Below are 26,846 nucleotides of genomic sequence, written 5' to 3'. Positions count from 1 at the left end.
TCCTTGTTGGGCAAAAGATTGATGCGCAGTACGAGAAGCTGAAGGCTCGTACATAGCAGACCGATACTCCTTTCCGAGTTAAGAACGATGAAAGCATTTGGCTCAAAAATCGTCTTTGGGTCCCAGAGAATCCTGTTTTGAGAGACGAGATTCTCGAAGTGGCCCATAAATCCAAATATATGATTCACCCGGGAGGCACAAAGATGTTCAAAGAGTTGCAACGTAGATATTGGTGGAGCAGAATGAAGCGATACGTGGCCGATTATATCTCTAAGTGTTTGACTTGCCAACAGATTAAGATCATCAAGGACCTGACGGAGTGATGCAGCAGATGAAAATCCCACAATGGAAGTGGGAAGACATCACTATGGACTTTATCGTCGGTTTGCCTAGGACACGAAGAAAGAACGATGCGATTTGGGTGATCGTTGACCGACTCACCAAATCGGCTCATTTCCTTCATATCCGTATTAGTCAGCCTTTAGACAGTTTGGCGGATCTCTACATTCGTGAGATTGTGAGGTTGCACGGTGTTCCGGTATCTATCATCGCCGATCATGATCCGAGGTTTACCTCAAGGTTTTGGGGACAACTTCAAATCGCTTTGGGTACGAATTTAAAATTCAGCACCGCTTTCCACCCTTAGACAGACGAACAGTCTGAACGCACAATTCAGACTTTGGAGGACATGCTGCGTGCGTGCATGCTGGACTGGAAGGGAGAATGAGATTCTCATACCAGTCTGGCCGAATTGTACAACAACAGTTATCACGCTAGCATCGGGATGGCCCCTTACGAGGCATTGTATGGAAAGCCCTGTCGTTCGCCTCTCTACTGGAACGAGGTTGGCGAGCGAAGGATGAAATCTCCTATAGTGCTACAACACTACACTCAGCAGGTGCATATGATACGAGAGCGACTCCGTACTGCACAGAGTCGGCAGAAAAGTTACGCGGATCATCGTCATCGAGAGCTCACCTTCTCGATAGGAGATATGGTTTTTGTTAAGGTATCTCCCACAAAGAGCGTATTTCGGTTCGGGAAAAAGGGAAAGCTAAGCCTTAGATTTGTCGGATCGTTCGATATCCTGGAACGGATTGGTGAAGCAGCTTATCGTGTGGCTTTACCTCCTCAGTATGCTCAAATCCATAATGTTTTTCACGTATCCATGCTTCAGAAATACGTTCACGACCCATTACACATTATCCATTATGATGATGTAGACATTCAGAAGGATTTGTCTTTCGAGGAAAGACCAGTCGAGATCGTTGATCGTCGAGATCAAGTGCTTAGATCTAAGACGATATCTCTTGTAAAGGTGCGTTGGAAGCACCATGGGATAGAGGAATGTACTTGGGAGCCTGACTCTGATATTAGGGAGGAATGTACTTGTACTTTGATCGATAAGTTCAATTTAATTTCGAGGACAAAATTATTTTAAGGAGGGTTGTATGTAAAACCCAGTTTTAAAAAAAAAAAAACAGACCCCGGTCGGGTCTAGACCCGACTCGGATCCAACCCGTGCCCAGCCCCTCAAAAACCCCTTTTTCAGAGGGGCTGGCAGGTGGAGGATCTTAGGTGACACAGGGGGCGGGCCCCTGTGTGTGCCCCCCCCCCCTCCCTATAAAAAGGCGAGAGGGGAGGGCTTCAGAGCCTCCCCCGACCCCCCGACTCTCTCTCTCATCTCTCGGCTCTCCCCTCTGTCTCTGCTCTCTCTTCCCCCCGACTCCATCCCTCGCTCTCCACTCCGGCGAGCTTCCTTCACGGCAGCCACTCCCCTGCGACCTCCCTTCCCTCGGTAGCCCAGGTAAGGCTCCCTTCTCTCGTCCCCCCCCCGTCTGTCTTCCTCTGGTTCGTCGGAAGGCCGACAGGTGGCCGGCAGCCCCTGCCGAGCCGACCATTTTCCATCAGGCAAGGGGCTCCGCCCCCCTTGCCTTTCTCTTTTTAGCAGGCAGGGGGTGAAAAGAAGACATTATTATCTTCATTGTATGTCTGACCCGATCCATTTGTATAATGGATCAGGTCCAGATCCAGTTCATGTATTGTAAATTATTATTTTGTAAAAGGGTATTTTCGTACCCTAATGTTTACACTTTATGTTAAATAGAATGAGAGGGCAGTCACGATGGACTGAACCCTCCTTTCAGCTGGAAATTTCTCTCTCCCTCTCTTCTCTTCTCTCATCGTAGATTAGGGTTTCATTCTTTCATGGTATCAGAGCAGGGCGTGGATCTGCGTGAAGAAAGCACAGCGTGTGCATCAGCGTGGATCTGCATCAACGTGGATCTGCATCAGCTATCTGCGTGAATCTGGGTGTGAATACCCAGCGTAAATACCCAATGAAGAATGTCTGGTCGTGAATCAGCGTGATTTCAGCCTGCGTGAAGAAAGAAAGCCCGGCCTGCGTGAAGAAAGCCCATCTGCGTGAATCTGCGTCTGCGTGAAGAAAACCCAGCCTGAGTCTGCGTGAGAAAATCCCAGCGTGAATCCACCAGCGTCAGCAGAGTGAACTTATCAGCCGTGAATCCCAGCGTGAATCTGTGTGCCGTGATTTGAATCTGTGTGGTAAATCTCTGTGAATCTGTGTGGTATTGTGGCCCTCAAATACCTAGTGTGAATCTGTGTGAAGAAAATCTTTGTGAAGAAAATCTGTGATTTCTTTCAGCCGTGTGTTACAGCATCAATCTGTGTTTTCTTTTCAGACGTGATTGCTTCTTTGTGAAATCAGGTTCATCAGGTTTAATCCCTGCTGTTTTCCTGCTGTTTTTCCTACATTTAATCTCTTGATCTGTGGTTTAATCCCTGCTAACCATTGTTAATCTCTTGATCTGTGATTTCCTTTTCCTTTCTGCTGTTTTTCCTGCTAATCACTGCTAATCATTGTTAGCCATCTGTCATATCTTATCTGTCTTTTTCTGTTAGTCGAGTTCTTTGTTCTTCATACCTAAGTGTCAGTTCAAGCATATTCATCAAATGGAATTTACTCACGGGCAATCATGCCTGTCCTCAAGTTTTCTTGGTCAACTAGTCTCTGAAAAATTGAATAACTGTAATTTCTTGACCTGGAAAAGACAGATTATTCCGTTTATAAAAAGTCAGGACCTTTCTGGTCATCTGGATGGATCGGTCCCACCGCCTCCAGAATTTCTTTCGCAAGAAAAGGTGGATGATAAAGGCAAACAATCTGTTGTTTTTCACAAGAATCCAGAATATGTTGCTTGGATGAAGAGAGATCAATCGCTAGTGGCATATATCACTTCAACTCTTTCACAGGAGGTCCTTATTGCTCTTCCTGATGATTGTTCGACAAAGGAACTGTGGGATATGTTAGTTCAAACATATTCACAAATTTCTGAGGCAAGAATTATGTTTCTTAAGCGAGAATTTCAAATGCTGAAGAAAGATTCCATGTCTATTATGGAATACCTGAATAAAATGAAAGGCATCACAGATCAGTTGGCGGTTGTTGGGTGTCTCGTCAGTGAAAAAGATAAAGTACAACAAACCTTGAGTGGATTGGGGCCAGATTATCATGTTATGACGGCAACCTTACTATGTTTACCAGAACTTCCAAAGTTTGAAGATCTTCGTGCAAAACTGTTGCAATATGAGATGAATCTGAAAGGTTCCTCTGAAGCTTTTCATGGGAATTCCGGAACACAAGATGTGCTGGCTATGGGAATGAGTTATGGTCAAGGTAGAGGAAATTCTTTTCGAGGAAAAGGAGGACAAGGGAGAAATAACTATGGAAAAAGATAAAGTACAACAAACCTTGAGTGGATTGGGGCCAGATTATCATGTTATGACGGCAACCTTACTATGTTTACCAGAACTTCCAAAGTTTGAAGATCTTCGTGCAAAACTGTTGCAATATGAGATGAATCTGAAAGGTTCCTCTGAAGCTTTTCATGGGAATTCCGGAACACAAGATGTGCTGGCTATGGGAATGAGTTATGGTCAAGGTAGAGGAAATTCTTTTCGAGGAAAAGGAGGACAAGGGAGAAATAACTATGGAGGTCGTGGCATATTTCCAACACCCAATGTTCAGGGACAAAGACCCATTCCCACCTGTTTCCTATGAAACAAGAAAGGGCACATTAAAGCGAACTGTTGGTTTAATCCTCAAAACAAAGGGAAAGCTCCACAAGCAGAGGCTAGAAAGGATGGAGAAGTAAAAGAGTTGTTGTTGGCAGCCTTGGCAGGATTGAATATGAAACAAAATGACAAAGGAACTTGGTATGTCGACTCTGGAGCAGCTACTCATGTTACAGGTGATGTAGGTAAACTCTTGACTCTTACACCTTATGTTGGAAAGAATAGCATTGTCACAGGAGATGGATCACATCATGCCATCTCACATACTGGAAATGCCATTATACACATGTCAAAGTCCTCTCTTAAACTTCCAAGTGTCATCCATGCTCCTAATATTCAAAAGAACATTGTTTCTGTCTCAAAGCTTGTTGATGATGCAAATGCTTCAGTTGAATTTACTCCCTCTTCTGTTTATGTCAAGGATCTTCGCACAAGGAGGACATTCGCTGAAGGAAAACGATGGGGCAACATGTACATCTTCCAAGAAGATCCTTCCTTCATTCATCCCAACTATTCATCCTTGAAGCCTCACCAAGTCTTTGATTCTGATTTTTTATTTAATGTTTCTGAAAGTAATAAGCCAAGACTTTGGCATAGTCGTCTTGGCCATTGTGGTCGCCATTTTATTGAAAAACTTGTCATGAATAATCTTATTCCTAAGTCCAGTCTGAGTTCAGAAGTCGTTGATACAAAATGTTCTAGCTGTCATCTATGTAAGAGTCATGTCTTACCTTTTGCTTCCATTAATAAAAGAGCTTCAAGGCCATTTGAGGTCATTTGTTCAGATGTCTGGGGTCCTGCTCCAATTACTTCTTTTTCTGGCAGTAAATACTATCTTATTTTCGTTGATAGTTATTCACGTTATACTTGGATATTCTTTATGAAGCACAAATCAGAAGTTTTTGGATTGTTCTAGAAATTCCACTCTTTCGTTCAAAATCATTTCTCTACCAACATTCTTAATTTCCAGTGTGATGGAGGAGGTGAATTCTCCTCGAGTGACTTTGTTAATTTTCTTCAACATAATGGGATAAAGAGAAGAGTGTCTTGCCCTCATACACCTCAATAAAATGGGATTGCTGAGAGGAAGCATCGACATATTGTTGAGACTGCAATGAGCATGATGCACGGGAGCAATCTCCCTACATCATTATGGACTGAGGCCTTCCACTCCACAGTTCATGTGATAAATCGCTTGCCCATGAATATCTTAGAAAATAAGTCACCATACTTCTCTCTTTTTGGCATACAACCTGATTATCATGAATTACGTGTGTTTGGGTCTGTTTGTTATGTGCACATTGATAGCTCACTCAGGCACAAGTTTCAAGATAAAGCTTTGAAATGCAGGTTTATAGGATATGCCGAAGATTACAAAGGGTACAGGTGTTATGAATGAGTGGGGTTCTGTTGAAGGACCCATTCTTTATGTATCAATCTAGTGTAACATGTCGATACTAAGATAAATTTTGGATGTAAGATTGATAGTGTTGTGTCTTGTGTGAATGACTTAATGTGGCATTATGGCTTTTAAGGATGAATCATGCCAAATGAGCACTCCTATATTCTTTGAATTGTTATGAAGTTGTGTTTTGGGTATTCCTTTTGAGAAGCCCCCAGACCTCCCTGGTTCAGTATAGCGTACTTTTAGACATGCACAACATGTTAAGTACTTTGTTGATCGGACGAGAGATCCGAGATGACCTTGCATCATGAAATATGAAAAATGTTGTTGAAGTGAATTCAAGATTTATCTTGCCAGGCTGTGTTGTATTAATTCTTTTGCAGATAACATCTGTTGGGGTTTCTTTTGTGGAACCATATCCCTTTCATCGTAGTCGTACTTATGACATGTACGACCGTACTTTTTGACAAGTACGTCTTCTTACGTTGCGATGATTGGATGAGTAGGTTGTGGCAACCTCGATGAGCGCAAATAACAAAATGTTGTGATCACCTAAATAAGTGATGTTTTCGCCTTCACCGGCAAGATACTCGAGTGGGTCGAAAGAATAAGTCTTCAGTTAACTACCCCTGATGTACTCATTCGAATCGCTGACTCCTGTCAGGAGAGAGGACAGGAAGGTACAAAACTTCGATGGACAGGCCATTAATGGCAGTTACGAGCAAAAGACTCGGCTTCGCCAGTCATCGGAGTTGGGGGAATGAGACTACCATAATTATCCTAGGTGGTAGCTCTCCATGTTTGGGATGCATCCATTGTTTATGCTGCTTTGGGGATTTCTCTCTTGGTCACCGACCGTCCCCTTAGGTGCGGACTCAGTCAGCTATCCGGGTTATCATAAAATACATAGCATAATAAACCCCCGGATCAGTCTAGGCTGTTTCTAGAGTCGTGCCTTGTGCGTACCCGCTTGGCCAGTTAATATCGAAACATAATTTAAATCCGATTACACAATGTGTTCAGTTATGCACGTATGAAAGTTATAGGGTACAATATGTTCAATACTTATGGAAGTGTGTGTGTGTGGTTGATGAAGCATTGTATTTTGCTAGTTAACTTTCTTGTGCAGTGCTTTGCTTGTAATAGTTAGCTTACTTGTGCCAGTAAAATGCTAGTAATAATTTTAGCATTATGCTCATGATAGTTTGCTCTATGACTCTACTGAAATTAAATTGCTATTTAATTGTCTGTCTACTTGACATATTAAATTATTTTGCTTAACTATGTTTTATATTGTCCTGTCTGTGCACCTACCAGTTTTTAGTGAAACTGACCCATTTTATGGGCAAGTTTTGGATAGGTAATACAGTCTGCGATGGCACGATGGCGTGATGAGGTCAAGATAGAGCTTTTTCCCTGACGTTTCGCTCCTGAGGACATGTTGGTAAATTTGGTTAAAGTGTGTTTCAAAATTTCTCTTTTATTAAACCGTGAGTTAATAAAACTGTTTTAGTAAGCTTCTTCTTGGTTTCAACAAACGAATTCTCAATTATTGAAACTCTGTTTCTAAACCATTTGATTTCAATGATTGTGCGGGATTTGACAAAAGGAAAGTTTACGTTGTAATGCCCTCAAGGTCCATCGACTTGTGGTTTTAAAAACATCATTTTTTTGCTGAAGTACTATTCAAACTCTGATTATTGTATGATTTCAAAGCTTTCTAAACTATTCTAAAAAGTTACAAGTCCTGGATTTTTGGGGCGTTACATCAATACCCAAAAAGTAAGTCAGAAAACCCAGATCAGACATTTCAAACTTATCTTTCAACATTGATTTTATGCTCTTAACCCTTTATGAGCATGTAATCCACATACAACAGTAAGATGACAATACTTGCATTGGATTTTATAACAAACAAAGCAGTATCAGTAAAACATGATGAAAAATCATTTTCTATCATTACGGAATCAAACCTATCATACCAAGCCTTGGGGGCTTGTTTCAAACCATAAAGTGTTTTTCGAAGGCAAAGCACTTTTCCTTTAGGAGTCTCCATTCCAGGAGGAGCATCCGTATACACTTCTTCAGATAGATCTCCGTTTAGAAAAGCATTCTTAACATCCATTTGATAGATGTTTCATTTGTTGATTGAGGCAACAATTATAAAACATCAGACAATAACCATCCGAGCTACTGAAGCAAAGGTCTCCTCATAATCAATCCCATATTCTTGACTATACCCCTTTGCAACCAGTCGAGCCTTATATCTTTCGAGGGATCCATCACTCTTAGTCTTAACCTTAAATACCCATCTACACCCTATTGTTTTCTTACCTCTAGGAAGGTCTTGAAATCCCCATGTCTTGGCTCTTCTCAGAACTTTGAGTTCATTATCCATGGCGGCTATCCATTCAGGACATTCGTGTGCTTCCTCGAAGTTTCTAGGTTCTATGTAAGAATGAATGGCACTTAGAGACGCTCTATGTTTAGGTGAGAAAGTTTCATATGAGATGAACCTAGAAGGACTGTTTCTATGTCTTTCGGTCCTACGAAGGTTCTCCTCACTTTGAGGGGCAGTCCTACTAGCATCATCATATCTTTCAAGGGCACTTCTGAAGGTGTTTCTATCTCTATGAGTATAAGTGATGGGATCCCTAGGAGGTTCTTCATCGACATATTGAGGAAATGGAGAGGACACAAGACTGGTTTCTCTGGTTTCATTATCACTTGAGTCATTCTGATTTGACTCATCATCACTAGTATCATAACTTTCAGTTAACTGATCAAATAAAAAACAATAATCTACTTTTTCGTCATTAGATTCAAGGTTTTCAAAACCACTAAGATTTTCCAAAAAACTTACATTTCTGGAAACATATAATTTATCATTTTTAACATCATAACATCGAAAACCCTTTTGGGTTTTAGAATAACCAAGAAAGGCGCAAGGAATGGCCTTTGGGGAAAGTTTGTCGTTTTTATCAGTAAGAATTACATCCAAAAACCCTTCACCTGCTATAATCAGTTTCTTTCTCATACAAATTTTCAAATAGAGAAATCTTGTTCAAATTTTTTGATGGAAGTCTATTTATGAGATAGACGGATGCGAGGGCTGCCTCAACCCAGAGTTTTTTTGGAATATTTTACGAAATTAGCAAGGTTCTAGTTGTTTCAATGATATGCCTATGCTTTTGTTCAACTAACCCATTTTGTTGTGGGGTTTTAGGACAAGATTTTTTATGGAGGATACCATAACTTTCAAGATAACTCTTGAATTCATTTGAAAGGTATTCACCACTAGAGTTAAAAACTTTCATTGAATTGGTTAAAAACCATCATATGAAAAGTTTTAAAAGTTGAAAACACTTCATGTTTATGTTTAAGAAAATATATCCAACAAAATCTAGTGTAATCGTCCACAAAAATCACATAGTACGAGAATCCTCCTTTAGATATCATAGGAGTCGGGCCCCATATATCGGAATGAACAATTTCAAAGGGTTTTGTTGTAAACATGGATCTTTGTGAAAAATTTATACTTTTCATTTTCCCAAGAATGCATTCATTACATACAAAATCTTCTTTACAAAGATGTTTAATAAAAGGCAAATAAGAGATTTTAACAATGTTGGGATGTCTTAGTCTTTTATGCCATACATGAATATCTTTGTTTTGAGCAACATTACAAGATTGATTTTTTGGAACTTTAAGAAAATCAACATAGTAGAGGTCTCCTCTCCTAGAGCCTTCCCCAATCAATCTCCCGGACCGGCGATCCTGTATCCAACAACATTTGTTAGAAGAAAATTTTATATCGCAACTATGGTCCGAGAGTTGAGAAACCAAAAGTAAATTTAAATTTAGTTTTGGTATAAAATGAATTTTTGGAATAAAGAAATCTTGTTTTTCAAAATTACCTATTCATTTAATTTTCAAGAGGTTCCATCCGCCGTTGAGACAAAAGATAGAAAAGAATTTTTAGAAAACTCGAAAAGAGAACAAGCACTTGGGGTCATGTGAAAGGATGCACCGGAATCTAGAAGCCAAGATGTCTTACCAGGTGGTGAGGAAGTAGACATAGCGGCTCCGGAAATCTCTCCTTTGAGAAGAGGTTGTAAAGCTTCTACAATTTATTGAAGGGAAAGAGACCCATTTGACGATGAAGGTCGTTCCTCCAGTTATGATGTCATAGCCGTTGCAAACAATTTTGTCCATTTTGGACAAATAGGTTTAATGTGCCCCGGCTCTTTACAAAAATGACATGTAAGCTTGCTATAGTCCCTCTTTGCTCCTTGACTACTTGAGTTTTGATTCTTGAAGTGAGGGGGCTTGTAGGTCCTTAAATTGCTCCCCGGCCTTGAGACGACATTAATACCTTCATTTTCTTCATTGTTGGGAGGTGTAGCTAGAACACTTGGGTTGCTCTTGCTTATACCCATCCGAGTCTCTTCCCCACTAAGTTTAGTAATTACATCTTCAAGAGAGGGGGAAGAGAAAGTTGATAAAAGAGAAGATCGGATTTGTTCAAATTTGGGCCTAAGCCCATTCAAAAAGTTAAAAAATCTATCTTCTTCCAATTGTTTATGGCGGAGCTCTATGGCTTCTCCACTCCACTTAGGTTCGAGCATAGCAAGCTCATCCCAAATAGAAGAGAGCTCTGCAAAATACTCTCTTATAGTGATCTCCTCTTGTTGAAGCGTTAGCGCCCTTTTTTGGGAGGTGTACATCTTCTCAAGATATTTCTATACTTGAGAAGCATTTTTGAACTTTATGATATTTGCATTAATTCTTGTTTCAACGAACGAAAACATCCAAGAGAGGATTTTAAAATTCCTCATTTTCCATTATTCATGCTTTTTCGTATATTCTTCAAGAGCCTTGGTCCTTTCATCACCTTCAAGAATTTTTATCTCTCCTTTTTCTAGCAAGGTTATCTTGGGTTCCGGTTCAGGAATCGAGCTTTGGACATTGCCCCAAAGCCCTTTTTCTTTGATGTGAGCTTCCATATTTTCAGCCCAAACATGATAATTTGACCCATTGAGTTTGAACCCAAGAGAGAAATGAGTCTTTTTCATTCATTAGAGATGAGAGATGATGAAAAACAATACGTACCTCAAGGGTTTTTAAAATCTTTCTTGATAAAGGAGGCTTCTAAAATATTGCATGAAGAGGATGATCCACTCCAAAAAACAATAGCTTGAAGGCACATTTTTCGAGGTACTTAAAAATGAAAACACACACGATCCTTCTTCTTCAAACGAGGCTTTGATACAATGTGAAAGTATCTTCAACAAGATACTACGATCAAGACCTTAATATTCTTGATAACAAATATGTGCACACATGCACAATAAGAACACTTGTGCATAAAAGCACAAAATCACAAACTCTCACAAATGCACCAAAGGCATAAAAATAAATATTCAAACTTTATTAGAGGCTTGGGATTTGACTCAAAGCCATGAAAATACAAGAGGGGAGAAGCCCCTATTTATAACCAAACAAGGAGCCACATAGGGGGCTCCCAAGAGAGTCATTGGGAGCCCCCAACGGTCACATATGTGACCGTTGGGGGCTCCCCAATGACTCTTTGGGGAGCCTCCCTATGTGGCACAAAATACAAAAAATAAAAAAGAAAGAAAGAAAAAGAAAAAGAAGAAAAATAAAAGAATTAAAAAAGTTACAATCATATTCCAAAATGGAATATGCGTAAAATAAGTATTTACAGAAATACCCTTTTGGGTGAACAATGACAAAAAATAAATACACACACACACGAGATTACAAGGTTGATACATAATTTAACACACAGGTCAGGCGTATAACTTGATAGTTTTTTCATAGTGGATGTTCAAAAGGGTATCCATATGAGATCTGATTATAGTTTGAGGGAGGATTAATTATGTCAGAAACTACTCTTTATTGATGTAATTAGTTTTCTGTTCTTTTTAGCATAATATGGCTTCCTTACCAACTTGGACGTGAAATAAATAGGTGGTCAGGTGCTTGTTAATAGAGCCATTTCCAGAATCAGCTCTGAATGAACAAGCTGGCAAGATGCTTCTGGAGGATTATGAGTATGCTCGTCATGCTCGGTAAATAGTTTTCCTTTACTGTTTCATGTCGCTTCCGCTTGCACCTAATTTTACTGATTTTTTTTAGGTGAAAATAAACTGTTATCATATTGTTATGCCCATAAATAGTTTTCTTTTTTACTGTAAGGATGGCTCCTTTTGCATCTAATTTTGCTGATTTTTTAGGTGAAATTTAACTGTATCATATTGTTATGTTAAAATATTGGAAGAGTTTTATATTTCTTACCGCTTTAGTTTCTTTGTAACCACCACATTTTTATGCAATTTGCCATCGAAACTGGAGTTCCCAACTGAGGCATATTTTATCAAGCAAATGTTTTATATGTTGAAAGTCTGAACTATATTGAACTTACTGCTTATTGCTGTTTCAATCATGAAATTAGTTGCTCCATGTCTAACATGGGACTCTAAATGCTGCATGCCCCATACATGGATCTCACTCCCTGAAGCCTTTCAGCCTACTCTTGTGGAGTTCCCTGATACATGAATCTCTCATTTTAAGTTTTAATTAACATCCAGCAAACTGCAAAGCCACAAATATCACTCATATTTTGAAAATGTCATGAATTTAACATGATATTTTTATTGCTGTTATTTGGCATATTTTCAAAAGTTTACCTATTTTGAAAATATCACATAATGTTAGAAACAGTTCTTGCAATTCTTTATATTATTTATATGTTTATGGTTGCTCTGTAGTAACTTTGGATATTCAATTTAGTCATGTCCTTGAGTTGGGTGATTGATTCATTATCCTCATTCCACATCTTAAAACTCCAGTTTTCATATAAGTTTTTTTTCTTATGGTGCTGTCTTATTTTGTGTATCATGTAATATCATTACATAAATGGATAAAGTGCAGATGCCACAATATCCTTCTCACACAGACATAAATTCCCATGCACGACGACACTCATTTAAACAGTTTCGTGCATAGTCAGTGCCTATGCAAATCACTGCTTGCTTTGGAATGAATATTTGCTGACAGGTGTTTATGATGCCTTGTAGGCTATACACTGGCATTCATGCTAAGCCCAAACCCAAATCAAAAGCAGCAGCCATCTCTGAATCTACTACTGCCCTTAATGTCCCACAAACGAACACAGCTGTGAGTGGAGCAGCTGCTGTGGCAATGCCAACACCATCCCCACTTGGTACTTGCATGAGCGCCAAAGGAAACTGTGGTCAGGAGCCAGCTGCAGCCAATGCAAGTTCAGCAACAGAGCTTGCAGTCATGGGGGCATCAGCAGTTCAAAAGAAGGAAGTGGTGGCCAAGGTTCAGGTGGGCAAGAAGAAAATGGATGCAAGAAAGAAGAGTTTGAAGAGATTATAACATGAACGCAAAAGAGCAGATATGGAGCAAACAGGAAAAACAAGATTACTGCAGATTTGGTCGCCATGAGTTATATGGAAGCTTCGGAAGAGACCAATAGTACCTGTGGAAAATAATGATAATGGACTTGATGCATTTTTTAGTGCAATCATTTCATTTATTAGATATGTTTATTTTCTTCTATTGTCAATATGAAAGAATGTAGAACCTATAAATGAGGCTAGTCATTCTGTCACCTCCGTTTGATCGTTTGCATTGGACACACCCGTAGGGGGGGGGGGGGGGGGCATGGATGGGGTACCTGACCTGGGATTGGCTGGGCCTAGTAAGACCCTGGTTCCTGGGCGAAATGGATTTTTGATGGAGTTCAGTAACCTGACACGAGCCCTGGTTTCTGGCTCTTGGGCCTGAGTTCAATAAGACCTACACCCAGCCCGATGAGGGATTGCCTGGTCCTACATGCTGTATTGGACATCAGGTTCAGCCTGCCAATGTTCGTTTTACTCCTTAAATTTAACAAAAATACTGCAATAAATCCTTTGTATTTGATTAAAAACGTAGCAAGATTGCAGAATTACTGCGGTAAGATTTGCCAGTACTTTAGTGGTGGTTAAATTTGGTTATGTATCTCAAATCTCAGTTTAAAGATCTGATTCCGCATTCAAATGATGTTTAAAGATTTGCCAGTATTTGCTCACATTCACGGCATTCAAATGATCGTATATCCTCACTTTTTGAGGACCCTGAGATGCATATTTGAAGGGAAAATGCATGATCATTGGCTCGACCTACAGTGTTGGGGCGAGAATCCTTGGTTCTGAAACCCTCTGTTTGGATTTGAGAACTGAAGCATCCAATCACAGCCTCATGTTCACTACTTAACAGTTTTAGTATTCATTATCATCATCAATACTTGCCCCCTCCGTTTCAATTCATTTGGTGGCCAATGGAGATCAGCTGACAGGCATTAACTAGGGCACGGATCAGGTGCAATCACATTGCCCACTTTGAGTGTGCCACTGCACTTGACTGTCCATCTCTGGGGTACAGCTTGTTAGCTGTGGAGCCCAACAGAAAATGGAGGGCAGATCAGGTGAAACCACATTGCATACTTTAGTGTGATTCTGCACCTGATCGCCGTCCATTAAGCTTTTCCCCACACTTCACACAATATTTAGAATTTTTCATTTCGAATGTGATGAAAACAGCCGACTGCGGTCAGAACTACACTAAATTCTAGCATATTACATCTGTAGGCGTAATATGTAAGGCATCACCCTTCACTACTCATCCATTTCGACTGTTGCTGGACATGTACTTTAGTTAATAACCTGTCAAAGTATTAAATACGATTCATAAACCTTCCTACTCCATTATTGAGAATGCCCTGACACCTTATTCGGTTATAATCCATTAAGCAGGAACAGTCTTTCCAGAGGTACTTCAATCCAAAGACAGTCCAATGGGGGACTAAAAGGCCAGACAGGGAGTATCTGTTAAAGCACCAGGCAGCGGCTCCAAGGCCTTTTACGTACACGAGGTGGGCTCTTAACCGACGCATGCTCTCTAGCTCTTCTTCTGCACAGATGATGCAGATATAGCTTATCAAATATTGTGGTCATATGATAACTCTGAAAGAAGTGAATGTTATGTGACAATGAACTCTAGAACCGTTTCTTGGCGCACAATGCCTGATTCACACATTGCTATAAAAAATAAGCAGTCACCATCATTTTGATGAAAGCCAACAAATGTGGTGGTAGCCCCACTGATTCCCTTGGAACCAAGCAAAGATGACAGACTACAAAATCTTGAAAATACCGGATCACCACTTGAATTACTCCATGGCTCGTCACCCAGATCATGGGTGACCACTATAGCTCATGGGGCGCATCACTTTCGGACCCACAAAGCCATCTAAGCGTGTCTGAGCTAAGAAAATATATTCTTTTGAAAAAAACGACTAGGAATAAAGCCTCTGTGTGCCGCTTGCATTATCACTATGCCATATATACAGAATAAAGGAAAAGGTTAGCATATTTAAAAGAGAATTTTCGTGCTTGTTCTCAGGAATTGATTCTTTAAGATGGACGGATGCTCCCACCTCATACAAGTGGATGCATCCAAACACTTTAAAAAATGCTTATCTCAGAAGATTTAAAAAAAAGGTGCAACACTATACGAGGTCACCTATCTCAATACTACTCTCGCCTAAGCATGCTTAACTTAGAGTTCTCATGAAATCACCCTTTAAAAAAGATTCATCACATCTCAACTTTTCAAGACTGCGTTAAAGGCACCGCCTAAAGTTACTAATTAAGGAGAGAGCCTATATTTTGAGGACAACACAATGGGCTCAGCTGCACCAGTTTATCAAACGACAATATTATCATGTTAGGTATAAGAGTTATCACGGACTCTAAGTCCAAGGAGGGCTGCAAAACGAGACAAGCCCCTCTCGGTTTGGTTGGTGCTTATCTTGTAAAGAGGTCATAAAATAAACTCAGCCAGCCAATTATGAAGAGGTGCTTGGCCCCTGCTTGTACAGGCTGTTACATAGTAAAGAATATATTTTCGATGTATTTTATGATGAATAATGTAGATCAGTAAAATAAATAGTTTTAAGTGTTTGCCCTGAAAGCAATAGGCTTAGATTTGAAATCCTTTTGCTTCCAACTTTGAAACAATGTTTTTTTTTGTTTAAATGAGTCAGGCGTGACTCAATACATATTCAAATCAGACTTCCTGCTCTAAAACAATATTTTTTTTTTACTTTCCTCTGTTGTTTGGTGATTGCTTGTCACCTTTCTCTAAATAAAGTTCACTTCTTGATTAAAAAAAAAACAAAATTCTTTTTGGCAAACAAGGAAGCCTGAACGCGGGTCATATAGCTTGAGTTCGTCATGAGCTCAAGCCTCATCTCAAACGGACACAAAAAACAAGCTGAGCATGAACACCCCATGTTGGGTTTCATCAGCTTGTTTAACGGCCCTACGAAAGTCTATGCAACGGCAACCGGCGATCAATATCCTGCACGGCTGCACCACTTGATGAGCAGCAACAGGAAACGGTAAACAGATCTAGAAATTAGTCATCAGAAGATCCAAAGCCAGCCATCATTCAGTTGAGGCAGAGTACGGGTTCAAATCACGCAGCCCACGGGCGTGACCACCAATGATGCGGACATCATGTTTGGCATTATCTATAGTGCCTCGAGTTGAAGCAAAATATTAACATAGTCATCATAGGTCACATCACAAAAATCAAGAGCATCACGAAACAAGGAACATGTCAAGCATTTAAAGAGAGCAAAAGATAATTTGTCATGTTTGAAGTCGCTCAAGTCGTGGGTTCGTACAATCCGACGGGCCCACCAACTTCTCAGGCCATCTCTCTCTATTTTGGTTTTGTCCAGTGGTTCTAGACCTGTTTTTTCAAACTTGGCTGCACTTCAAATTCGTCCCTGTTATTGGGGACCTTTTGCTTGGTCCATTTGGACTCAGAAGAAATAACATCTTCTTCGGGGGCATCAAATTCGATTTTGGAAGCCAACAGGTTGTCTGATGTGTATCTTGCTCTTCAATTATATAGTAGAGACGGGGTTTGATCAGCTTGTACTCTGAACTGTGCACAGTCACCATCTAGATTATGGCTGTCTTACTAGTATGTTCTTTCTCTCTTCCAATATTCTGTTGGATGTATTTAAGGTAGTTCAAAGACGGCAAACACAAACTCAATATCAAGCCACATTTTGGAACAAGACTATCCACACCTACCTAGCTTTAGGTAATCTTGGAAATTTTGATCCCTACTAGTGAGGTCAGACCAAGCTAAGGATGGCGGTGGATTAGGGCAGGTGCTGCGGGACAAGGTCTCCATCCCTGCCCTGTCTTAAAATATTGCCCTTCATCTCCGTGATGAGAAACTTTGGACCTCCACTCTAGCCCCGTCCCCACTTTGGGTAGTTTAATAGGCAATAAAATTTCATCCCCACCTCCATCCCCGCACAGGTATTGACTTTCACCTCCATTCCTCATTTCATACCTTCCATCCCCATCCCCATCCCCATCCCATTTGGAGCAGGGTCAAACAGATACCAATTCCCCCCGGTCCATTGCCATCCCTAGACCAAGCAAAAGATAACCCACGAGAAAATAAAAATAAAATCAATCCATCTAAAAGGAGTAATTGTCCTCAGCTGACCTTCAACCCTCAAGCAAACGATCAAATAGGGGTAAAAGTAGGGATGTCAACAGGTCGAGTTTGGTTTGGACCCAGGTGAAACTAAACTTGGAGTAGATTTTCAAATATGGTATCGGGTCCGAGCTCAAGTCTAATAAGGTCCACTATAAGAAAAACCATACACGGACCCTATAAAAACATGAACCAAACCCAGACCATACTCTGTAAAACCATATTTTTTATCATTTTTACATTGAAAAATTGCAGGTCTTAATAGGAACTCAGATAGTGTACGAGTCTAGTATAAAATTTCACAAACTATACCTGAGTCCATGCATCAATCAGACCTTCAAGTCCAGACCCAAGTCTTAATCGGCTCTTATAATTTATCACCATACCTAGTCTTAATCGGGTCTTATTATTTATCACCGTAACCAAACCCAACCAGGCCCGTTGTCGCCCCTAGGTAAAAGGAGTTTAACTACAAATCAGGCCTTCTTACACAAGGTACTGTGGTTTAACTTTGGCCCTTGGTCCCAAGGTCTGTTAAAGTAGCAAGTTCTTGATTCTAGAGAAATCAAGAATCACTGATAGATGACTCCAGAACATAGCCCGACGGACTCATACATCTTATGCCCTTCCCCTCATTTATTCCTTCACCTTTAGATACAGATTGAGAGATGTCAAGATCAATATGGGGGCTCATCTAACAAACAAGGAAACAATTTATTTTAAAGGCAAGCTGGGGTTAGGAACGAAGAAACAATTTTATTTTGAAAGGCAAGATGGGGTTAGGAACGAAGAAACAATTTTATTTTGAAAGGCAAGATGGGGTTAGGCAGACCCTCACCAGTTATTATTCAACGTACCACTGGGATTTTGAACCTGCAACGTCCCACCACAGGGAGACATGCACTGACAACTACTACCAACCACGCGGAATCCCCATTGGTAACAAGCAAACACTTTTTTTTTGAAAGGCAAGCTGGGTTAGGCAGACGCCTACCAGTTATACATCGATACCATTGGCATTTGAACTTGCAACGTCCCAACACAGGTGAGGGGCACTAGCTCTGCTCCTACCAAACAAGGAGAGCCCCATTGTTAACAAGGAAACATTTTACCACCAAAGGAATCACACCAACACCAGGAGCAACATGATAGGAAAGTTTGCAAGGATTCATAACCAATGAAAGGTCGCAATGGGCTACCATCCAGTCTCTAGTTTTACAAACGAAATAGATAAGAAGAGCGCACATTTGTGAAAGACTAATAAGAGTCAACCAACATATGATCATGTATATCTGGTTTCACATGGCCCGCTTGCTGCAAATGAAATGAAAATCATGCAGCAATTCCTCTTAACGTTTATTCTTGTTTAAATGGGTGCTTGTGTGCCCGAAAAAATAAGAGATTAGGGTTTGAATAAAATTTCAGCAGTCATCAAAAAAACAAAGCAAGGGAAAAAACCAAAAAAGAAACAAAAATAAGCATCAATGTCCCCCTTTTGGACAGACTAATTGTTCATTCGTCCGACCTACAAACACAAACTTCTCACCACACCACCTCGACACCCAAATTTATAGAAACCAAAGATTACCACAAACACGCATACACAGAAACAGACATCACCAAGGACCATTGGAAAGGAGAGGCTATGTAATAAAAGCTACTATGGCGATAGCGATCCTATGCATATGAAAATATTTAATACTTATCTGCATGTTTCCTCACTTTGCCATCATGACTTTAACAAACTCCTCATAGTTAATCTGGCCATCGCCATCCACATCAGCCTCACGGATCATCTCATCCACCTCCTCATCAGTGAGCTTCTCCCCGAGATTGGTCATCACGTGACGGAGCTCAGCAGCAGAGATGAAGCCATTCTGGTCCTTGTCAAAGACACGGAAGGCCTCCTTGAGCTCCTCTTCGGAGTCTGTGTCTTTCATCTTCCTTGCCATCAGGTTGAGGAACTCAGGGAAGTCAATGGTCCCATTGCCGTCAGCATCAACTTCGTTGATCATGTCTTGCAGCTCTGCCTCTGTTGGGTTCTGACCCAGTGACCTCATGACAGTGCCCAGCTCCTTGGTTGTGATGCAACCTGTGCTCATGTGGATAGATAAAAATCAGTTCAACCAATTACATAAATATCACGCTCTATGATATCATGTACACCTTGAGATTCAGAACATTTTTACAGCAGCACACAAAACTATACCAACCAAATTGTTCTTAAAAGACAGCTGCACCTATCCCTCGTTTCACCAGCAAGCACCACAGTAAGTCTTTTTTTCAGGTATCAAGGAAGACCAAAGCTTGAACCGGTGGAACTGTAAGGCACAACACCTATATGACATAAAGGATTTTAATCTTTGACCAAAAGCCTAGATTCAGTTTCCCCATGCCCAAGAGAAGGATCTAAAGCAAACACGTAAACTGTTCTTGCTGTTTAAATCTCAAAAATATAAGTTCTCTGCTTAATGCAGAGGCCTGGACCTACTCCTTTTGACAGCCATTGATATTGCCAGGCAAATAATGCAAGCAGCAGTCGTGACCAACTGGTATCCAAAAACAATACTGCAGGCACTAAAAAAAAGGCTTGATTTTCTGAGAAAATAGAAAGCTGGAGATGGTCTAGAAGGCATGCAAGGGGCATGTCAAGGTAAGGAGCTGAAAACAAAACACTTCTATATTTGTTGCTAAGAATCCTACAGGGAAAATTCTCGGAGATAAAAGTAGTTTTCATTGTAATTGGCAACAAAGAACAAACAATTGGTTAAACACAGGGATGAATAGGGTCTCTAATGAATGGCTCTGGACATTGACGTCAATCCAAAACAAAGCAAGAGAATACCAATACAAATGTGGTAATGACATGAACATAGTCTGTGAATCCACATGAAAGCAGCTGCAACACATGGTACAGAGGTACATAACCAAAAAATTACATGCTGTTTCTAAATTTGATGATATTCATACAAAATTTCAGGAATTAAGAGGATTGCATCAATAAAAAAATCATTTATATCTACGAGTTGTGATACATAAACATATTAAACAAGAAACTGAGGGAATTTAATAAATATATGATCTATCATGCGCAACAATACACACAATTGTGCAACAAAGTTGGCAGTATCTGTAAGATATTCTTAGCAAGTACTAGGAAAACAAGATAATATTTTTCTCAAAAAATGTCAAAGCAGTACATATTCTGGTCACCAAATCCAAATCCAGCATCTTTTTAATTCCTTGTGCTTTTATAGGATTTTTTTTAAAAACAAAAAAGAGAATATATGTAGATATACATATATGTAGAGAGAGAGAGAGAGAGAGAGAGAGAAACAATAAGTCTGATGTGTATGTACATATGGTACCAATGAGTTGAAGCTCAGCTCATATATGCAAGTTGTTTCGACTCAATCCAACCCTGCAGATGTGTTCAGCATAGTCAATTTGCTAGAGATCAACCCTTGGATCATGGTTTTTCAACATAAAAATACCTTTTATTAAGTCGTGAAAATTCAGAGAATTTATGACCGTTGATGTTTTACTCACCAGAAAATCAGATTCATTTCTGATGATTCAAAAGTTGTTCCCCACCAAACAGAGCATGTAGATCATATCTGTAAGGTTAGATTCACTTTGAAAAACATGAGCGAAACGATATTGCTTGTTACAACTCATTGCTACCGTATGCACATCGACACCACACACACACACACATTTTATATATATATATATATATATATATATATATATATATATATATATATATATATATATATATATATATATATATATATATATATATATATGCAAGAAAATGGATTCATCGCAATGACATTGGGATATCATCACCAAGGTTCGAAAACCCAGACTCATGATCCAACTTGGCCATGCCAGACTTCTATCTTGTCCAAGTCAATTCAGTGAATGATCATGATAGCCACGTGCACATGCATGCATACACACACAAATAGGTCAACCCAGTAACTTAGCTGGGTAACCTGGTGAACCTACTGCATTCACCAGGTTATAGATGCCAATCCAGGTCAGCTCATGCGAGTCATTGGATTGACTCATCAGCGTTTAAAGTATACTAATCATGCAATTATCCTAAAAGATCATTGTTTCAGTTCTTTTTGTTCTAGATTTCAACTAAAAAAGTCTCTAATATTTTCTCCAGAAAAGCCCTTGCAAACATTACCGAAAGACCAATGTTGGTGATATAATTAAGGACTAAGGATCAGAAAATGAAAACAAGTAAACTCCTGAAAAGACAAGCATGAAGATTATCATACCATGAAGAACATAAGTAATCTCATCTTTCCTGTGAAAAGGGAAGACAATAAACACCAATTTTTTCGTACCAAAAATATAAGACACAAGGTTTATCCTTTTGAAAACTTCCAAACAATATAAAATGGAAACAAAACTCTGCTGTCTTAATAAATGACATACATGGCCAGTTGTACAACAGAGTGATCTGGAATCAGTTTAAAACATTGCTCATAGACTCATGGGCACCAGATAGGATAGATGAAGACATCCGGATGTGTCTACCCCCCCATCAACACCATGTCATAGCCCGTGTATAACACTAGCAGGGTGGAAATGCCTTGGTTGAGAAGCTTCTGATATCAAAGACGCAACTTGACCAATTCCTGGTGTTATAATTATTGCCATAAGGAATTCTGACATTTGATGCACCTAAAAATAATCTGCAGACTGCATCCACTGTTTACCACTCCAGCACATTATAGTGCTGGTGATCTCTGGGGCTACAACTTCCAAGTTGAGTGCCACACCTCAACTATATTAAGCTAACATTTATAATAAACTACAAAACAGAGAGTAATAATGTAACAACAAGAGAACATATTTAATACGCCAAGTGTCAAACAAAGTTTTAAAAATAAAAAAGCGAAGCTATGCTGTATTAGTAGTTTGAGGCATTGTGTAAGCCTTGAAAATACATCAAGGCACAATCATAACCAGTATATAAAGAAAGAAAATGTTTGAAAGTTGCTTAAAAGTGGGATTAAATACATACAGAACCAAATAGAAAACAAAACTTTCAAAAAAAAGGAAAATTGTAATTGGGTCATTTAGAGGCAGAAAAAACAGCCACTAAAAACTCTGACTACCCCTGCAGATAAGAAAGCCTGTGAGTCCAAAGTGAAGTTCTTTATCCTCAAAATGTCTGAAGGGGCAGAAGCATACACCTTTTAAAACACTGGTGCTATGTCACATAGGTACAAGTGTGGGTATGGGTGCTGGTGCATGTACATAAGTTATGGTATGAGAGTTTCTAAATTCTGAATATGGGGCTATGGGTATTACATACATACATAGATTCAAAGGTATGCTTTTTGAAAGAAACGCATGTATGTATGCATGTGCGTGTGTCGTGTGTATCAAACACCACACAAGAATGGAAGAAAACAACCCTTCATGCACCTTAAAAATGGATCAACTGATCCTACATAATAGGTAACAAGTTGGGTTTGGAACCTGTCAGATCTGAAAGCGGTCCAATCCATACCCATGAAGTACAGTACCGTGTAGATATGTGTACAACACCCTTCTAAAAGTACCCATGTTACATAGCACTGCTATAAACAGAATATATATGCATAAATTTCTCATTAATGAGAACTCACACCAGTCTCATAGTTTCCTTGTTTGGAGAGAATGAGAGATGGGAGTTGTAAAACATCAAATTCCACAAATTTTCCAAAAACAAGGACAACATTAACCTTCTTTTAGAATAACTCTCTTTAGCACCTCCTTAGTTGGTAATTTAAATTGTCAACTTAGTAGCCAAAACCGCTGGACAGTGTGTAGGGGTGTGGTCAAGTGCCTACAAACCCCCAAAAAATAAAATTAGTTAAGTTAAGACATCATAAAAATCTAAAAAACTTGAATATTTCAATATATGCATCCCAAACATGATTATAATGTTTTAAACATTATACAAGACAAAGACAAAATATTAACCTAGGTGCCCCCTCCCCTTCATTCTCCATCTAGGCTCTCACCAAGGCAACAAATGCTTGTGCCAAGTTGCCTAGGTGCCGAGGAGATCGCCTAGGAGGGTTTTAACTACTAAAGTAACTAAATCTGTCAGAGATCCTGGATCCCACTAATCATGTGGGTTCCACGTTTTCTATTTTTCCATAGTTTAGATCAGAGTTACCAGTCGAGGAAGCGGGAGCGGAAAGCGATACGGGAAGCGGGAGCGGGAAGTGAGGTACTTTGAAAAATTTAGGAAGTGGGGAAGCGTGGGACCACTTAGAAGAAAATTATGAACCGTCTCGAAAGCAAACCGGAAGCGACCTAGGAAGCGAACCGGAAGCGAGGGGAAGCGAAAAAATGAAAAAAATGAGGGAAGCGTGCTTCCCAAAAAAGAGCGTGCTTCCCCATACGCCTAGGCGCTTTCAGTAACTCTGGTTTAGATTAAATATGACACCAAATTAAGATAAATTCTCTAGTCAAATACTTACCAAATGCACCATTACCAGGGTGCACAAAGAGCCAGGAAGCTCGAGCATAGTTTGGTTAAACTCGGGCTTGTTCTCTTAATAAACAAGCCAAGCTTGGGTCCTTGTTTGAGTCTCGCTTCATTAATAAGCTCAGCTTGAGCATGAATTTAAGCTGATTAAAGCTAATTAGGTTTGCATAAATTTGTTTTAAATATGTACATTAATATATTTAAGTCGTATAGATTTTTCGTTAAACAAAAGATGGAAAACCAAATCCTACCCTAATGAGTAGGATGTTGGGCACCATTGAAAGAGGCAGAGGTTCGAATCCCGTCACCTCAAAAGCATTTCAATTGATTTTTTTATAATAATGTTAATCCGCTCGAGCTGAACCAAGCTCAACTCTTGAGCTTGAACTAGACTGTTCAAGATGAGGTTGAAGATGCATTTTCTAAATTGAGACAAGCTTGGCTCATGCGCAGCCCTAACTATTGTTACAAATAAAGAAATGGAAGACAGATCAACCAGAAGACACATAACCAAATATCTACACAACAAGAAAATCAAAATTTTCTGATCAAAACATATGCTATAATTCCCAATATTTGCATCAATTAATAGCGACCAAACAAATGTCAACCATATCAAGATCACAATTAAAAATATTGCCTATTTAGAACATTGGAAACTTGATGGTTCACATGAACTTCTATAAGTTAATCCATTTGAATACTTCCTAGTAATTAAGCTTAGTTGTCATAGGTGCTAGGCGGTGAGCCCCTAAAAAGGCCTAGGCAGCACCCAAAATAAAAAGATAAAAAAAACAAGAAAAATATAATAAGAAACATGTATATTGTCTTCTCCTTCTTCTTCTTCTTCTTCTTCTTCTTCTTCTTCTTCTTCTTCTTCTCGAAGAAGAAGAAGAAGAAGAAGAAGAAGAAGAAGAAGAAGAAGAAGAAGAAGAAAACAAATGATGTCTTCAAAAAAAACTTCAAAATAAAAAATAAAAAGCCTAGGCTTTAAAAAAAGCTTAGGCGGTCACAGCCTAGGCGGCACCTAGGCAGAAATATAGGGCCCCACCGCCCAGACCTGGTCGCCCAGGCGGTGGGGCTGCACCTAGGTCTTCTAGGCGCCGCATTTGACAAATAAGTTCTTTATTCCTTTGTACACTTCCAAGACAGGGACTTGCTTCAACCTCATTATTATTGTACGACCATCACCAAAACATTAACCAAAAACCTAACCATTTTGAAGTCATTTCTTAGTTAATATGGTCATCTTTCAATGAAGAGAATAAAAAACACTGCTATTACATGTAAGCATGTAATCAAACAAAATAAATAAATCACGTAACTGATGGGAAAAAAATCAGAACAGATATCCACAAAAGTACAGATACAGACATTTCTTCCAAGAAGATTCATTACCACCTTAACTCCAAAAGACAAGATCTAAAAATACCTACGCCATCACAAGGCAACCATCTTATAGTAAATTTTGGATTCACTTAACCAATTTTCAAAAAACTGTGAAATATGCAAAATTATGATAAATGTTTTTCAAAAAATTCCCATGCAGAGGGCAAGCGCAATTTGATTAATGGTACCACAAAACCGGACAAGTATAGAAAGGGCCGTACGATTGCATTGAATCTAATACCAGCCTTCAGCATGAGCTTTTTATTGTGATCCACATAAAAGATGAAACTTTTAAATCGATTGAGATGAAACATTTACGTGAACTCTTGACGAAGCCTTTGCAACAACAGAAAAAAAAACGATAATATCAGCGTCCCCTTGACCTCCGGAAGTTTGCAATAAAAACAATTAATACATAAATTAAGTAAACAAGCAAATCGAACTATCATAATTACAAACTGGCTCCTTTTGAACAGACAAACATTCAGAAAAGGAAACCTTATATCCATCTCAGACATTACTCTTGATGTATCGGATAACTGCTAAACAATACGTGAAGAAAACAAAGATAAGACATCAAGATATTGATCATTGCCATCTTCTATCAATACCTCTTAACGATCTACGAAATTTATCCTGGCATACTCATACAGAAAAGATCAAACATAATTCAAACAGCGATCTAGATTCTCGACAAAACACACCAAATAAAGAAGAAAAATCAAATCTTAACATCGGAAAACAATCATCTCCTGATTATCATCACCGATGTCCAGAATTACTAACTCAAACACACACAAAAAATCGATCCTGTCACATCACAAACACCTCTACAGAGAACACACACACACACCGATCTTCGCAATCATCCATCCATCAATCCGAAAGTTTCCTCATGAACTATAAAAGAAAACCAATACGATCCGAAATTCCGCAGAAAAACGATCAAGAAAACATAAAGAAAAGCTCTTTCACAGCCAGATCGCATACGAAACCCTAGATAATTATGGCACGGAAAGGATCCACAAACTCCGAGCAAAAAAGAAAGCACGAGATCACACAAAAAACAGACAAGACAAGGAAGAGGAGGATAGAGAGTGATCTCACCGTCTCCGTCCTTATCGAAGAGGCTGAAGGCCTCCTTGAATTCAGAGATCTGGTCGTCCGTGAGCTGATCCGCCATTTCTTCTCTGCGAAAGAGATTGGAAATCTGAGGGATTTAGACAACGGAGAAGGAGAGGGCGATCGAGGGAGACGCTAGGGTTTTCCTTCTGAGTGAAACGCCCGAGCACTCGGCTTTTATATGGACGCGGCTCTGTGGAATGAGATGGCCATCCTTGGCCCATTCTTAACCGCGGTTAATTTGGGAAAGGGAAAGACATTATCGAAATGACCTCAGATTCTTTTTTAATTACAAGTTGCCATAGTATTTCCGAGTTTCATTGGTTCGCCCCGATCCTCTGGGGCCTGTTTGTTTCAAGCTGCATAATGGGAAATCAGCGGAAACTGAAATCACCCCAAAGCTCCTCCTTGAGAGGAAAATGCTTCCCCCAGGTAGGAAAGTGTGAGACGGGTTTTCATTGAAACCTTTTATTTGGGTGAAAATGTACGACCCCACTCGCTCTTTCCTGCTTAGTGTTTGCTTCAAGTTTTCAACCCGGGCGATGTGTGAGAGGAAAAAGTGTGGCCCGGCTCGCTCTTTCCCGCCTTTCACATGAAAGCGGGGCATAAAACAACAACCCTCGTCTCATTTGGAAGTGGGAAATGAATGGAAAATTTCTTTCAAGGTGTGAGAAAAACAGAAGCTTTTCGTGCACTTCCAAATTA

General features: G+C 39.6%; 2 protein-coding genes across 2 annotated transcripts in view; one reads left to right on the top strand and one right to left on the bottom strand.

The window, feature by feature from the left end:
* The window catches only part of LOC149826873 (ubiquitin-conjugating enzyme E2 22-like), a 69,808-nt gene extending 56,691 nt beyond the window's left edge, over positions 1-13,117 (top strand). Inside the window, exons 2-3 of the mRNA XM_090019012.1 lie at positions 11,495-11,595; positions 12,604-13,117. Of these exons, the coding sequence (XP_089875138.1) occupies positions 11,558-11,595; positions 12,604-12,928 (363 nt within the window). The 5' untranslated portion in view covers positions 11,495-11,557 and the 3' untranslated portion in view covers positions 12,929-13,117. The remainder of the gene's footprint in view (positions 1-11,494; positions 11,596-12,603) is intronic.
* A 5,391-nt stretch (positions 13,118-18,508) lies between these two features.
* On the bottom strand, positions 18,509-26,289 carry LOC149826872 (calmodulin-7). The gene is made up of 2 exons (XM_090019011.1): positions 26,127-26,289; positions 18,509-19,214 (listed from the first exon to the last, which is right to left on the bottom strand). The coding sequence occupies exons 1-2, from the start codon at positions 26,200-26,202 to the stop codon at positions 18,841-18,843; spliced, it is 450 nt and encodes a 149-aa protein (XP_089875137.1). The 5' UTR covers positions 26,203-26,289; the 3' UTR covers positions 18,509-18,840.
* Between the last annotated feature and the right edge of the window lie 557 nt (positions 26,290-26,846).

This window comes from Nuphar pumila, chromosome 10 (assembly GCF_984573655.1).
Source record: "Nuphar pumila chromosome 10, dmNupPumi1.hap1.1, whole genome shotgun sequence".
NCBI classification, from domain to species: Eukaryota; Viridiplantae; Streptophyta; class Magnoliopsida; order Nymphaeales; family Nymphaeaceae; genus Nuphar; species Nuphar pumila.
The sequence above is the reverse complement of the archived record's forward strand: the minus strand, read 5'-3'. Positions and strand labels throughout refer to the sequence as shown.